At 33.5% G+C, this 17,337-nt stretch overlaps 2 protein-coding genes across 2 annotated transcripts; both read right to left on the reverse strand.

Moving 5' to 3' along the window:
* Positions 1-2,347: 2,347 nt before the first annotated feature.
* On the reverse strand, positions 2,348-5,541 carry LOC142615402 (transcription factor MYB83). The gene is made up of 2 exons (XM_075788152.1): positions 5,170-5,541; positions 2,348-3,532 (listed from the first exon to the last, which is right to left on the reverse strand). The coding sequence occupies exons 1-2, from the start codon at positions 5,457-5,459 to the stop codon at positions 2,875-2,877; spliced, it is 948 nt and encodes a 315-aa protein (XP_075644267.1). The 5' UTR covers positions 5,460-5,541; the 3' UTR covers positions 2,348-2,874.
* Positions 5,542-10,741: 5,200 nt separating this feature from the next.
* Positions 10,742-17,337, reverse strand: LOC142615354 (ATP synthase subunit O, mitochondrial). Its single transcript, XM_075788104.1, has 6 exons — positions 17,081-17,337; positions 14,866-14,916; positions 13,678-13,921; positions 12,616-12,728; positions 11,239-11,325; positions 10,742-11,146 (listed from the first exon to the last, which is right to left on the reverse strand). The coding sequence occupies exons 1-6, from the start codon at positions 17,186-17,188 to the stop codon at positions 11,018-11,020; spliced, it is 732 nt and encodes a 243-aa protein (XP_075644219.1). The 5' UTR covers positions 17,189-17,337; the 3' UTR covers positions 10,742-11,017.

Genomic DNA, 17,337 nt, shown 5'->3' on the forward strand with positions numbered 1-17,337 from the left:
CGCATTCTTCAGTACCTGAAGGGCACTTTCTTCCATGGCATTTTCTACTCAGCTCAGTCTCCTCTTGTTCTCCATGCATTCTCTGATGCTAATTAGGTAGGAGATCCTACTAATCGCAGGTTCACTACTGGTTATTGCTTTCTTCTTGGTTCTTCTCTGATTTCTTGGCAAAATAAGAAACAAACCCTTGTAGCCCGCTCCAATGCTAAAGCAGAATATCGTGCCCTTACTAATACCACATCTAAGCTCCTTTAGCTATGATGGCTTCTTAAGGACTTAGGTGTGTCCACATCCTCCACTACTCCTCTTTATTGTGACAACTAGAGTGTCATTCATATTACTCACAATGATATTTTTCATGAACAGACTAAACACATCAAGATCGATTGTCATTTTATCCATTATCATCTTGTCCATGGTGCTCTCAAGCTATTCTCGGTCTCCTCTAAAGATCAACTTGTAGATATCTTCACCAAGTCACATCATAAGGGATGCCATCGTGCTTTAGTTGACAACCTCAAGTTGGTCTCACATCCATCTTGAGTTTGAGGAGGATTATTAACGTGTATTGGGTTATGGGCTTTAGGCCCACCTATTTACTTATATAACACACATACTTGTACTACACACATTTTCCTCCTATATAAAGGCACTCATGTATATTCTATTATGAGAAAAATACAATACATTCATTCAGCATTTTTAACAAAATAAACATATTAATTATTGTTGTTAAGTGAACTTTAATTATTACTGCTTAGAATACTTTTATCTATTAATTTATGTCTATACTCTTTTACAATTTTTTATTTTACAATTCAACTCAACTTTGACAACTATTGGTCTTTATAATTGTATTAAAAAAATGTTTGTTGTGTTAACATTTGTTTTTGTTTTTACTCAATCACTCCTTTGTCCCATGCCCCTTGTCTAATATTTTTATTTTTAGAATCATATATTGTTTAATTATATTTTAGTGTTAACATTTGCTACCTACTGATTAACTGGCCCACGCACCCATTTCCCACTCAACAAATAACAAATTAAAAGCACATTCAGATTCAACCAATCCACTCACATATTCAGTCAAAAGTATAAATTAATTGAGATGTGCCATATAGGGATGACAATTTTGTCCCACTCCGCTTGACCAGCCCCTCCCCGCTTTGCCTCACGCAAGTTTTTCCCACTCTGCAAATGTGGGAGGGACGGGGATGAAGCGTGATTTTAGTCTTGCACCATGAGGCGGGACAAGGATGGGTTTAAATTTTTTAGACCATCCACGCCTTGCTCCATCTCTGCGCCGCCCCACCCCACCCCGTGTTGATAAGGGTTAAATCGTAAATTTTTCATACCCTAAAACCCTATTATTTAAACAAGCATATCATTAGCTTATTTTATTCTACCTAATGTGGTTCTCTGCCTCTTTTTTCTGTCTAGCAATGTTGGAAAAAATGTACCAATTTTAACGTTTTCTTTTGTCTTTATTACAAAACAAATTTATATACTATTGAATCATTGATTTTGTACCATGAGATTTTTGTTTTTATTGTGATATTGTCTTGTTAAATACTTGGGTAACATTTTCACTTTTTACTAAAAATTAGTTTGATTTGATGGGATAAATTTATTTGTATTTCAAGTATATTTTTATTAATGAAACAAGTTTTATTTAAAAAAATTGTAATAGCCGTGGGCAAATCAACAAGAAGTAACGTTTTACAGGGTGAGGCGGGACTTTGCAGGGCTCCAAGGGGTGAGGATAAGGCAAGAAAATTTCCTCCATCATGCGGGGCGGGGCAGGGATGAGACAACAAAAAAAAAACCATACGGGGTGGGGGCGAAGATCCCATCCTTTGGCCCCACCCCGCCCCATTGTCATTCATAGTTCCACATCTACAATACTTTCACAACATATCTTAGGTGGTAAGTTAATAATGATTCTAATTTGAAACCATCACTAAAATTACTTTTTTGCCCAATAATAACAGTTAATAATAATCTATCACTTAGGATTTGTTTTGAAAATATTGTAAATATAGCATTTCTAAAATTGACTATAACTTTATTTGCAAAAATAGGTTGTTAAGAGAAGCATATTCATGTTTTTATTTTAGGGGTAAAATATATATATATATATATATATAAGAAATTGCCAGCTCAGGGGGTTCATTAAACCCCTTGGACTAGAGATGCCGCCACCCCTGATAGCTGTCTCTGATAATTCGAACATAAAACGATCTGCTTAGATATCGTGGAATACTTAAACAAATAAGAAACAACATATTTAATCATTTGAATATTACTAAAATAGCATGTATATATATTAAACAATAGAAGTTTCCATTATGCTTCTTATTGACATGATCGTTTACATTATTGAAGTTACATTTTTTCTTTCACTTTCTGCCACTAATAACGACTTCTAGCCCCAAATTATGTCCTTTTGTACACCAAAGGCAATTTAACAACTAAACTTTATTCTCTGTCTACTTCTATATGTCTATTCACATTTCTCTTCATTGGAACTATGATTATAGCACCAACTGTTCCTGCAGATCAACCAAAGTGCCTCACAAGGAAATTGAGATACATACAAGAAACTCCTCAGATCACCATCCTATAATCTTAATACATTGCAAATTTATTGCAGACACCTATCTAAGACCACGGGAGCATTGGTGTATACATTGTTTTTTCTAAGGGCTAAGAGAAACAACAGGTACTTATGAAACAGCAAAAAGGACAAAGCAAGCCAAAGGGGTTTATGTATGATTTGATGACTTTGGAAGAAATAATATTTGGCCAAAATTTTCCTATGGTATGGCTTAGGATAGTTTATGAGAGTGAGAGGAAGGATCCAAAGGTGGGATTTTATTCAACAGGGAAATCAAGGTATGGAAAGGAGGATAAGTCTTGCATTAATCCTTCAAAGTCCCACTCCCCCATCTTTAAGTTTTCTCCTTGTCCATGATTTCCAAACCCAAACATATTTTCCACTTTAAAGCTCTCACTAGTATTGTTGAAGCAACCATTATTATTTAAGTGGTTGTTATTGCTTTTCATATCTACCATTGCATTATTCTCTTCAATGCTTCTACTCTCTAGTGGAGGAAGTGAGAGGTCCCTTTCTAACCCCATATTATTAGGCCCTAAGATCCCAAAATCACCATAAAATGCATCACCCTTACCAACTTGTGGTGGTAAGCTTGTTGGCACGTTGAATAACCCTGCTGCACCCGTCATGTCATAGCAGTTATCGAGCATGGAAAATGGATCTAAATGGCTGCCTGCCGTGACCAAAGTTTGCATGGAGTTTGATGATGAGGAAAATGTGTCCATACACATATTCATAATGTCATGTTCATGCAAGGGTGTGACACCTATGACATCTCTAGGCTCTGAAGAATCACTGTCATTTGTTGAGGTTGAGAAAGTGTTATTTTTGAACCTTTTCTTCAATGTGGAATTCCAAAAATTCTTAATTTCATTGTCGGTCCTTCCGGGAAGACGTGCTGCAATCTGAGACCACCTGAAAATATTTGTAAAAAGAAAGAGAAATTAATTAATGGTTGACAGAATTAATCAACACTATTTCAGCTAGATGCACCTAGAATTTAAAACTGCTTGACTCAAATATGGATGGTCAATTACTTAAACTGAAAGGGACAAGCCAAGCCAAAAAAAAAGAAAAACAAAAAACAAAAAACTATATACGAAGTATGATATGATTATAATATTAATGTCAAGGTCTAAACTCACATCGACTTTATTGTAAGTTAAATAAGATTATTTTGTCTACCAAATCAAATTAATAAGGTGGAGAACTTCTGGGCAAGTATTGGTCATGCCTCAATAGCATGCATGGTGCTAGCTGGAGACTTAATTAGGCTCAAAACTCAGTCCTATAATAGTAATAATAATTTTTTTAAAGAGAGAGAGAGAGAGAGAGAGAGAGAGAAGGAAAATCCCAGATTTAATAGTACATGCAGACAAGTATTTTGTTAAATCTGACTCAGAATTTAGGAAGGAGAAAGAGGATCGATTTTGGCTATAAATTTGTGGTTCTATTTAATAATATATATATATGTGTGTGTGTGTGTGTGTGTGTGTGTGTACCACTCGGAATTGATAACTAGACTTCTCCAGTTTCAAAGTATGTTGGATGAATTCAATATTATTAGTGGATCGTTTTTGTGTGTGTGTGTGTGTGAATATATGAACCTAAAATCTACCCTATAACGCCACCACACTCTTTTTATCACAAACCAGAATTCAAGAGTAAGATGTAATTAACATTCTGATGCTACCTCTTATATCTAGAATCAGAAGAAGAGTAGCTTCCCAAGGGCAAAGTGCAGGTGCTTTGAACAGCATCCTTTTTAAGAGGATAATATAAGTGCATTTAGATACTGTGTGTGTGTGTGGAACAGTCAGAGATGAACGTTTCTGCATGTGATTTATGAACAATATTGCATTCAACTATTTGCCATATTCAACGCTTTTTCTATAGTTATTTTTTGGCTAAAAACTATAGTAAGGTTGATCAGAACCAGGAAGATTTGCAGTGTCCAAAAATGTTTTTTTTTCTTTAGCTCTTGATTGGCTAATCACTACTGCACTTGGAGTCAATTTTCCTGGTTAGATTGGTCATACAAAAATGGATAAATATTATTTACGTAGGTTGAAAACTTGAAATATACATTTTGACCCTAAAATTTAATCCAGGTTTGTTTTTCATCTCCAAATTTAGAAGGTTAAAATTTTGTTCTTAACAAATTTTTTGAAGTGTTAACTTTGTCTTTCCATCCATTTGTCTATAAAAAATAAAACACATGATAAACAGATACTAATGTAACACTTAAGAACAGTTTAGATGGCTTAGGTAATTTCACAACAAACAAATAGAATGAAGAAATTAATATATTTTAAATTTTTAAGGAAAAAACAAACTAATATTTTTAAAATTTGGAAGACCAAATCAAACTTAGACAACTTTCTTAGGGGGAAAAATTCAAAGTATATTTCAGCCTCCTTACATATAGTACTAATTCCTTAAGTGAAAGAAGAGCTAGAGAATAAGTTCAAAAAGTGTTTCATTCTAAGAAAGCACCTGCAATATTTGTACACTATATTTGTTTGAGAGAGAGAGAGAGAGAGAGAGAGAACCTGTTGCCAAGAATTGCATGCAAATGGATGATAAGCTCTTCCTCTTGGGGAGAGAATGCACCACGCTTGAGGTCAGGTCTGAGATAATTGATCCATCGAAGCCTACAACTTTTGCCACACCTTTGAAGGCCAGCATTTCTAGCAATATCACTCCAACAGCCTTGTCCATTGGTTAACATGTACCTCATCAGCTTCTCATCTTCCTCTGGTGACCACAAACCCTTCCTAAGCTTACTCTTATTATTGGTATTATTCATTCTCTCTTTTCCCATCTGATCAGGCTTCCTCATTGCTCAATTTCCAATGGGAAAAATAATGGTGAGGAAGGCCTTGTAAGACTTTTCTCCTTATAAGATGGGGATCCACAAGGAAAAGTTGTGTCTATGTATAATTTGTATGTATGAGGAATAGAGAAGGCTTTATAGGGCGGTAATGGTGATGATGATTGTGATGGTTTGTGGGGTTTGCTTAGAATATGAACATGAAGTATGAGAGAGAGAGAGAGAGAGAGAGAGAGAGAGAGAAAAGATAGAAGGATTATGTTTGTTGGTTGATAGGTAGAGTGGAAAACGGATTGGAGGGGGACCTCCTTTGTGTGTGTGTATGAGAGGGAGAGAGAGAGAGATGGTTGGTCTTCTTGTCTTTGACTCTATTCTTGTCTTTTTCGATGCATTTTCCTTCACTCACAAGGTAATCATCATCTTTGTATGTGAGAATGCCGCACTTTTGCTTCCACTTCACATAATAATCTGTCTCTCAAACTACACGTGAATTTGAAGTATAAACCTAGAGCATAAAAAAAAAAGTACAAAAGTACTTTAGTATTAGGTACAACTCTTGCTATGGCAAAGGTTTTGCACTTTTGTTTTTCGGTAATATAAATGTGGCACATTTGGCATGTGTGTCGTTTTTCATTTGTTTTTTGTATGTCTAATTCTTGCATGATCCTTGTGCTAACAACCAAACATGCTATCAAAAACAAAAAGAAAGAAAGAAAGAAAGAAAGAAAGAAAGAAAACAATCAAACATGGTTCACAAGCCAATTACATGAATTTATCAATATAAGAATTCCTCCACCCAAGTGATAAATTTAGATGATTAATTCAAAAGCTTAATAAGTTTCTAAGAACTAATTGAATTTAATCATATAATAATTATTCTAACACCAAGAACCAATTATGTGTGTAAATGAGATTATGTGCACTTTTGTTTTTCAATGATAAAATGTTTCTCATTTGACCTAATGTGTCGGTTTTTGCTTGTTTTTTATTTGTCTAATTCTTGCATGACCCTTGTGCTAACAACCAAATATGCTATCAAAATAGAGAAAAACAACCAAAAATGCCTCACAAGTCAATTACGTGCAGTTGTCAGTATGTATGTAAGAATTTCTCCACACCCAAGTACATGATAAATTATAAATCAATCCAAAAGTTTAAGTCGTTAGATAATAGTTAAATTTAATCATTTAAAATTTACTTTTAGCACTAAGATTCTAGAACTAGTTTTTATTTATGTTTTCCCAAAAATTCCTTGCCTACTAAAATTGACCAAGAAAATAAATAGAAGTCGTTAAAGTTTCAGTTACCACAATCATTTTTTTCCGTGTAAATTAGATTGTTTTCAAGGATCACCTCAATCATATGGGAGTAATTTTTTTCTGCTCCTTTGTTGCTAAATGTGCAAGGGATATTAATATTTAAAATTTTAAACCAATCAAAAGAGTACAACATAATAATATCTATAGATAATTGTACGACATGAAATGAATAGGTAGTAGTTTTTTCTATCATCCCATGACAAGGATTTCTACTTAATTTATACTTGTTACTAAAGAATTTTACGTGTGATCTTATCCATATACTTGTAGGACCATCTGTTAATGTTATTAATTGCTTCAACATGGAGTAGATTTGAAATTTGTTCTAAACATTTTCATCAAAACGTACAAAACTTTAGTATATCTTAACATTTCCATTAATTTCTTCTGATTATTTTCTAAGAAAATAGCTTGATTTGATTCCAATAAATTCTCCCACAACGAAATTATATCTTCCATTCTTCTTGGATATTTATTATTCTCAACCACTTCAATAATGTCAAATTTGTTCATGTACCTAGCGCAAATGATTTTCATATTTTTTTAAATTCCAAAGTAACATTCCTACAAATTACTCAATATTATTCATTATGCCATGAATGAATATCGGTTATTTATATAGTATTATTTATCTTTTCAACTACTAAGTACTAAGTTATACTTGAAAATAAGGCTAATTTACAAGACTTTTTCCACAAGATTATAGTGCCATTACGGTTACACTATACCCCACAAGTTTCCCTATCCTATGGGCTGTCATGCTAATCTTCTTGTGGAATTTCCTAAATTTCTTTACCTAATCCTCTCCTTGAAATCCTACATGTTAAATAATATTCAGTATGAATCCTCCTATGTATCATGCAAAAACACCCATCACCAATCCTTAAAGTCATTATCCAAGAATGTGAATGTCATGAGGATAGTCTTAGTCAATACCTTAAAATTTTAAGGGCAGGTAAGTTGTTTAAATCTGTTTGCTTCTGTGCACCCAATAGGGACTGCCACAGTTTTCTGGAAAAAAAGTGAGAGTGGAAAACTCTCAAGCTACTCAAGTGTGTCAAAAGCATTGTTCTATCTATCCACAGCTGTCCATAGTAAATATCTATAACATGCTAAAGAGGCTGTTTGAAGCAACAAGCTACTTGGTTACAAAGACAAGAAAAACCAACTCACCCTGCTTCAGTTAATACCTTGTAGTACAATGTGAATGTACAATTGAAATATGCTAAAGTTATTATCAATTTTATTATAAAAGACTTATAAACTAATGTAGTAATTGTAGATTCTAGTTAACTCAATTGATAAAGTATATTATTGTCAAATATATAAAAAATCGGGGATTTGATTCATGCCTATACCAAAAACTAATGAATATCTTAATCTGATAACTAAGCTTGATTAGGAAAAATATTGCCACTCTGTAATGTGAAATATTTCACACAATGTCACTTCCAAACTAGATATCCACATTTATACTTTTTTTTTTTTTTTTGAGGAGGATCCACATTTATACATGATATGAAAGAATGTGTACATAATTTAAAAGAAAGTAAATACTATTGGATGTGAAAAAATTAATGTTCATATGATTAACGATATATCACTAATATAATAAATTATTTTTTGTGTTTTGTATTTACAAACTAACACATTGAATTATAAAATTTATATAGTAAAATTTGTAATAGACATACCATCAAATGCACAACATCAAGAGAGCAATGTTTTAGGAGTGCTTAAACAAATTATTAAATTTAAAAGTTCAGCTCAAAAAAAAAATCTTATGGAATGAAAAGTGAATGTTTATCAGTTTCCCAACAAAAAGCAAACATTAGAGTAAAAAGTACAACTCTTTTCAGCTTTTATCTGCAGGTATTTGATCGTCAGACAGACTCAAAATGAAAAGAAGTGGCATGATCAATCAAAATAAGGAAACAAGGTTTCTCTTGCTATGCCATGAGTTATTCATCATGGCATCTGCATCTATATATATATTCACCTGCATGGTTGCGAAATCATTTTTACTGATGAATGGGTTCCACATTTTAACCTTTTTACTAATTGTATCTGTTTCTTTGGCACGTCCTATAAATTTATAAACAATTTCTGCATTTGTTTCATGATGAATGGATTCCACATTTTAACCTTTTTATTAGTTTTTCCTGTTTCTTTGGCACTTCAAATTGATTTACAATTGATTTCTACTTTTGTTACAGTTTTAGAAAAAAATTGCCCGTAAAATGATTAATAATTAAATTTGAGCCATACAAAATTGTAATTTGAATCCAAATCTTTAAATGTTCAATTCTATCAATCTGATAAAACTTCGTTGGATTTGGACGTATAACATCCACCACATAATAATTGTTATTTACTATCTGCTAAGGTTTTAAGGAGTTTCTTTTTGGTGTTGACAAAATTTAATTTTAGGTCTCTTATTCGATAGCAAAAAGTTTAACCAATTAAACTAACTAGAATATACGAGTTTAATAGAATTTTGGAATGGTAATAAAGTGGATAATTATAGAATGAAGGTTGAACAAAACCATAAGAATAATATTAAAATGCGTTCTTTTCATTTATAGTCTTGTTAGGAAATTGACTTTGAAACAGCAGCAAGGTGGATAATTATAAAATGAGTGTTGAACAAATCCATAAGACTAAAAATAAATATTAAAATGCACTCTTTTTATTTATAGTCTTGTTAGGAAATTGACTAAAAAGTAATACTTTTAGTATGGCTATCCACGGCACCCGAAAACCTGCCGGAACCGACCGACCTTGTGCCACCCAAATTGAGGCCAAACCAATTAGAGCAACCTACAATCAGCTGCAGGTCTTTGACGTTAGAACCCGAAAGATGCGAGTCAAGTGGTGGTTTTGGGTTTCGAAACCCAACAAAAATTGAACCAACCAACAGTATATTTCTCTCATTCTCAAATCTGACGAGATCTCGTTGAGATTTGGACTAGATCAAATCTCAACAAAATTGGCCAGATATCGATTGATCTGGCCAGATCTTGACGAATCTGGCCAAATATCAACTCTGACGATAAAACCTGAAACCAACCAATACAACCCAAAAACCTAATAAGACTCGAACTGACATATCTGACGAGAATTCTAGGTCGGTTTCGAGTTTTATTTTATTCACCCAAAAGTGATTTAGGCACGAGGTTTAGAGACTAAATCAGATGGGTTTTCTTATACATATTATTATTGAAAAAACAAAAACAGAAAATACTTGGTTATTTGTATATCATATATAAGAGAAGTTTAAAATTTTAATATTCCATTTAATTATATTTCAAATATTTGTTAAAAAATAAAATCAAACAGTGCGCACTGTTCAACTATAAAATTGTACACACAAACCAATAAATTAACAAATATGTTTTCTTTTTGAAAAGTGTACCTTACACTTCATAATTGAATATTTATATTTCTTAGCATCCACTCTTACTCTTAGAGTACTCATTATCATCAAGATCCAATTTATTTTAGGTTTTTATGTATCATCTACACAAACTCCCAACAAGATTAGACCACTCCAAATTTTGTAAAACTTACAATTCCATTAACTTTTTTAGGAGCCTTGTAATTTTCATCAACTTATAATAATTGCAAGCCTCACAACATATGTAGCGATGAGAGCTGCATCGCATCACCAAGTTTATTTTTTCATCTTGATTGCTATGAAGGTTATATCTAACTATGACAAGATCCCCCTGTGAAATTTCAGAGTATTGCAGTGGTCAATTAGTTTTACTTTTACTTAAGAATACTGGCTCAAGTCCTACAAAATAAAATGCAGTGGGAATTTAGTAAAATAGATCTTGATTTGGGTTCTCTGATTGGTACCAACCAATATGCTGAGAAACAGGCTTTGAAGCTACTCAAAAATCATGCAATGTATCTCATGATTATGAGGCAGTACAGAGAACCTGGGGGTTCTTCAGAAGAATCTACAACTTCCAATAAAAACGTGCCTTATCGTTAAATATTTGAAAAATATCCGAACAGAGATATTGAGTAGGTATGACCTCAAAGTTTCAGAGTGAAAATGCTCACAAACCCATTCAAAGAGAGTTCTACAATCAATTGCTGTGAACAGATGTGAAGAAGTAGCTTCTTATTTGCGAAGGATGGTATTCAACCATACATGAGTGAGTTTACAAGCACCAAAATCAAATAAGAAAAAAATTTCTTGTCCTTTAAACATCTGAGAAAATTCTTGTTAAACACCTTTTACAGGTTGCCAAGGTTTGCTGGCTCCCTCAAGAACCTTTCCATCTGGCGTGCTCTGGTCTTGATGGACATGTCAAAGACCTTTTGCCCAAATTCAACCACAAGCCCACCAAGTATACTGGGATCAATCTGACATACATAAAAAAGAATAATTATTGCTTCAATTCTAAAAGAATTAGTGCATGAAAATAACATAACATCGTGGAGGATATGCTACATACCTTTTGTTCGACCTTAACCTTCTTCCCCCGTCCAATAATATCTTGTAGTGTTTCTTTAAGTTCTTTCTCCTCTTCTGGTGGAAGGGCCTGGACGGAAGAAAAATAGCAACAATTAGAACAGAATGCACAATTCTTAAAACTGAACGATGTATATGACTCTCAAATAGACCCATATAAGTAATGGGTAACCCACATATTTGATATGGGTAAACTAGATGTGCATGAAAACTAGCTGAACCATCTGAGCTTGCTTTAAAACCTCCAAGGTGGTACTTTAATGTTGATTTACATTTAACTTTTTTATGGGCTTCAAATGAACACACTTTTTTGTTGGCTTTTTGGGTTGAAATTAACTCCAACTATGTTTGTGCTTAGTGGCATATATTTTGTTCACAGCTGGTCCAAAACCTAAAAAATGGAATAAGGGTGTGCAGGCTGACAGCCAATGTAAAATTTAGTCACTTTAATATAAATGGATCGCTTAAAGATGACGACGATCCTTATTGATGAAAAGATGAGGGATGGTCACCTGAGATTGTTTGGTTATGTGCAAAGGAGGAATTAAAGTACTAGTGAGGAAGAGTGAGTAGATTTAACTCGAAGGAACGAGAAAAGGAGTAAGACTTACAATAACATTAGTAGAAGTAGTAGAAAATGACATGTCAATTTCAATAACATTAGTAGAAGTATCACAAACTGAAAGTATGACTTCGAATGTAATAGAATGGCGGAAAAAGAAAACATGTAGCCAACTCTAATTAGTCTATTGAGAATCCATAACCGGCCCAAAATTTTGGAACCAAGGCTTGGTTGTTGTTGTTATAGTTGTTTTTGGGTTGAAATTCTTTTTAAGGAATATGGATTTTTACCTTCTCACCCCTTTCCCCAAAGACACCATTATTTTTTGTTCATTTCATATATTTTTACATACTTCTTTGCTTTAATTGGCCCTCTACCTAATGCACTAAAATCTTGTGCATTTATCTATAGAACCTGGCTTTCAGAGCAACAATACTCATTGGGGATAAAGCAAAGACCAGCAGCCTTATGAATATGATACACCACCACCACCCCAGCACCAAACAGCACAAGGTTATAACACCATCACCACCCCAGATACCATACATTACAGGAGCATTACAAGATTCTGAGATTCATATGGACTTCCCTTTTCTTTTCTTTTCTTTTCTTTTTCTTTTTTTTCCATTAAGTTCACATGGACTTCCCTTTTCTTTTTTGTGCAGAAACAGAGAAGCTAAAAAGGCTAAGTACCCGATGGTAATTATGTTAGTTTTCTTGTGGTAATTATGCAACGTATAAAACAGTGTTTTAATACTCCTAGTAATAGAAATGTTGCCATCCAAGGGAGGAGCTTACAATGACGGTAGTCACAATAGCTTTGACTTCTCCCTTATATGCCATGGTCAACTCCCCAAATCTCTTGGCAATGCTGTCTATGTTCCTTAGCCTCCCATTCTCAGCCAGCACAACTATAAGAAATTAAAAAGAATTAGACTAAATACAAGCATTAAAAGACTTTTATCCAAAAAGAATACAATTAAGCAACAGGAAAAGGAAATTAAATAAAAATAAACCTGAGTAGCAATGAATCAAGAAAATTGATAATATATTGAACATGATAAACCTCTCCATGGTCAGTGACACAGCATACATCATAGTATTTCAGTGTCAGAATCTTGCAAGAATATGCACTAAAATTATGCATGAACATAATCCACAAAATCAATAAAAGTTAATAAGCTCAACCACATAAAGAGAACACCAACAACACCCTTTCCCCCATAACAACAAGGTAACTAAAGACAAGATATATGCAGCAGAGAAGTCACAAACCCATTGCATAACATTTCACTTGAAGTATCAAGTAAAAGACTTCTTTTTTTGGCTGTACAAGAAAATGACTTCTTTAGATGTACCAATCAATGACACTGGAATAATGATGATGCATAAGGTGGCATTCCCAGACAAAATCGAGTAAATACGGGGTTCGAACCCTATATATAGGATGATTAAGATAACAATAGATATGCATCAGTAAATGACTCCAGAATATAGGAAGTATACAAGAAGGAACTCCAGGTGAGGGGTTGAGGCTGGGGCGGGGGACAGCAAAATAAGAGAAATCTATATTGCAAAAGCTACTTTATGCAAAACGAGACAAATATTAGAAGGGAAAAAAAGAAAAGAAAAAAAAGATAAATGAGCTTGATGAGTTTGACCAAAAATATCCTCAAATGTGTGACTATTTCTCTCACACCAAATACTCCACACAAGAAAATGAAGAAATGTTCACATGTTTAAATTGCCTACACCAGAAAAATAAATCAAATTCAAAAATCTAAATTACATATTGTTCATACAAACAGAAGAGATAAATCAAGTTCACTTTGCCAAAGAACAAAGTGTTGTTCATCATACCTAAGAAATTCTTTGTAATTTCTGAAAATTTAGCTCCACCTGCAATTTCCTGGATAGCATTCACTCTAGTCTTTGCTGGGACAGAGTGGTCCCTTGTGAACTGGGCAAAAGTAGGACTTCTCTTAATAGCCTCAACGAGGTCAAGAAGCTCAGTCTCAACCTTGTCCACAGAATTTGTTCTTACTGCTGCAATGTACAATGCAGATGCATAGTTTCCAGATCCCCCAAACAAAGCTAAAGGCACCTGCAATTTCATGAAGAAGCAGTATAAAACAATATCAAGTTATCAACAGGATGAGACTCTTGACTCTTGACGTGTGAAATACATGAACAGTTAAAAGATTTCAATTGTGTAAACTAAATTAAAATGTGTGCGACAATGTTTTTTTATTTACGTCTGTGGCAAAAATTTGGAGCATGGAAACCTAAAACTTTTGCTTCTCTTTTCATTTCTTTTTTTGACAAAACAATAATTGTAGGTTACCTTATGCTACCTTTCACCTGACCATAAAGGGGGGGGGCGCTTTTCTTGGTTACCAAGACAAGCTGCTTACCAAAAGGGGAGATGTGCTCATTTGCAATAAGGGACAGTAGAAAGACCATACACTTGCTTTTGAATATGCATTAAGTTTATACTTAAAAAATTCAATTTAACACAGGCCAAGAGTGACATCTTCACCAATCTAATGTGCCAGCTAGCATTCCCAAATTAGAATAAATGGTTGGGCTCCAACATCAATAAACATGTGAAAACCCAGATATCAAGTACAAATGCAATTATTTTATAGTCCAGAACCATAATGCAGCTTATACTGTTTTCAATTTGAATTAACTTGAATATGTTTGATGCAGGACAATTTCAATGGGAGAGGGGGAATTTGAACCCTAGACATCTCCGTTGGATACACCAAAAGGTGCCAATTGAGCTATACAAGGCTCTTGGCATTTGATGCAAGACAAATGTATAAGACTGACATTTATCTCCCCCAACAAATAAATAGTAAAGCATACAATCAGAAAATAGAAATTGAAAATTTACCACATAGTTTTGAGCCAGGATGAGGTCCTTCAAAATATTTATTTTCTTAAAATTCTACCTAACTAGCGTGCATGTTTGTGTAAAGACAAGATATGCTTGGGATATCAGAAAGTACTCCTGAAATTGTTAAAGGCTACTAAATCAATTACCTTAATCCGTTCCTCCTTTTGCCCAGTGGCAGCGGCATAGTTCCTTGAGAACTGCTAGCAAAGAATGACAAGCAATTAGACAGAACACAAACAATGGAAAGAAAAATGAAGCAAGCAAAGGCATAATCTTTATTGAGCAGACCTGTCAAATTCATCAAGCAAGAACAATCTGCAAAACTATTTACCATAGATGCTTCCTAACAACATTTTTTTTTTGATAGGTAAGAAAGTAATATTATTAATTAAAAAGAATAAAAGATACACAGAGTTCACGGTAGTGAACAAAGAACAGAACTTTCCTAAAATTAACAATTTTCCTAATGGCACCCATTAATATAACTCTTTTTCTTTTCCTAACAACATTAATTAATAAAATTTTAAAAAATGAGGCCTTTAGAATGTAACCATACATAATAAAGGTCAACAAAATGGGCCATCAATAAATGATGTAATGTCTCATATGGAGATTTCAGAGTAGAAATAGCAGCAATAAAAGAAAAGAAGTTGTTACACTGCCCAATAATGAAAAATTAAAAAAGATTAAATACATTCCTGATTATCAGATATTTCATGCAGTGAGTAAAGCAAGTGAATATGCTTTCATATTGATATTTGACATATTCAGAAACCAAGAAGTCAACATTGCAATTCAGAGGGTTATGGTGTTGAGTCAGAGGTAGATCCCCTAGATTTTCTGGGCATAATATTAATGGCTTAATTTTTGTGCTGCTTGTTTTTCTATTTTTAGTTTGAGTGTGATTAGTACACTCCCCTGTCTCAGCCTAACTTTACTTACTGATCCAAAGAAACATAACAATTCATATAATGTCAGAAAATAGAAGAATTCAACTTCTTCAATCATAAATTCCTTTGCTAAGGACCTTAGAATTGCAATTTTAATTAAAAAAAAAAACCCACTTAGCACCTATTCTAATACTATTATCTTACCAGTCAAACTAAATTTCCCCCATCTTTCATAACCTTAAACTTCAAAAGCAATACATACAAATTTCATTTCTCTTATCTTTTCCTTCACCTTCTCTATAACGAAACACAGTAAATTGCAGTTTCTCCATTACAAATACTTCAAAGAAATCAACCACTAATCTAATTCTGAAACCACAAACACACAATATAACAATTTCCTAATTTATCAATTCTCATCAATAACAAATTCATTAAAACTTAGCTCCATTTCACCCATTTCAACCAACCCCCCAAAAAATAAAAATTTACCATTTCTCTAATTACATCAAAAGGCAGAACAACTAAATTTTATTCATTAAACTAAAAGTAGCCAATTAAAAAAAAAAAAACTAAAAATAGTCGATCAATATAACAATTGCCTAGTTTTTTTATTCTCATCAATAACAAATTCAATAAATCTTAGCTTCATTTCATTATTCAAATACCCCAAACAATAAAAAAACGCCATTTCGCTAATTACATCAAAAGGCAAAACACCCAACTTTCATTTCTCTTATCTTCACCTTCACTTTCTCCATAGCCAAACACAGTAAACCGCAGTTTCTCCATTACAAATCCTTCAAAGAATTCAACCAATAATCTAACTCTAAAACCACAACACACAATACAACAATCCCCAAATTTATCAATCCTCATCAATACAAATTCATTGAAACTTAACTCCACTTCACCCATTTCAAACCAAACCCCACCCCGCCCCCAAATTTTTTTTTTTTACCATTTCAGTGATTACATCAAAACACAGAACATCCAAATTTTTTATGCATTAAACTGAAAAGAGCCAATCAAATCAAAAACTAAAAATAGTCAATCAATATAACAATCGCCTAATTTTTCTATTCTCATCAATAATAAAATCATTAAATCTTAGCTTCATTTCACTATTCAAATACCCCAAAAAATCATTAAAAAAAAAACCCATTTCTCTAATTACATCAAAAAGCAAAACACCCAACTTTCATTTCTCCCATCTTCCCCTAAAACTTCTCAACATCCAAACAGGGACCAAACCAAAACCACATTAAAAATTCTCGAAATAATAACAATATAATCAGCTCAGCTCAAAGTCAAATCCTATCTTCGAAAAATCAAAACTTTATTCATTTCCCCAATTAAATTTCACAACTTTCCTCCGATTTTCTCGGAAACCAAACAAGCGCGCAACCAAATGAAAACCAGAGCAAATTAGCAAAACGAGACCGTTTTGGTTTAGAAATGAAGAAAGCACCTGAGAATCGGTGAGAGCGAGCGCGGATCGGTGAGCTGAGAGGGAATCGGAGCGGAGAGCCTTTGCGAAGAGAGGGAGACTCGATCTGATTCGACCAGCCATTGCCATTTCTGCGATTAAACCCTAATTTCTCTGATTCCTTTTGGTTTTGTGAGTGAGAGAGAGAGAGAGTCCTAAAATCACTGAAGGATGAGTAGTGTGTCTGTGCTATGTCACTGTTTAAATCTTCACACGTGTGTGTAAAACCGTGTGTAAGT

This window comes from Castanea sativa, chromosome 11 (genome assembly GCF_040712315.1).
Source record: "Castanea sativa cultivar Marrone di Chiusa Pesio chromosome 11, ASM4071231v1".
NCBI lineage: Eukaryota > Viridiplantae > Streptophyta > Magnoliopsida > Fagales > Fagaceae > Castanea > Castanea sativa.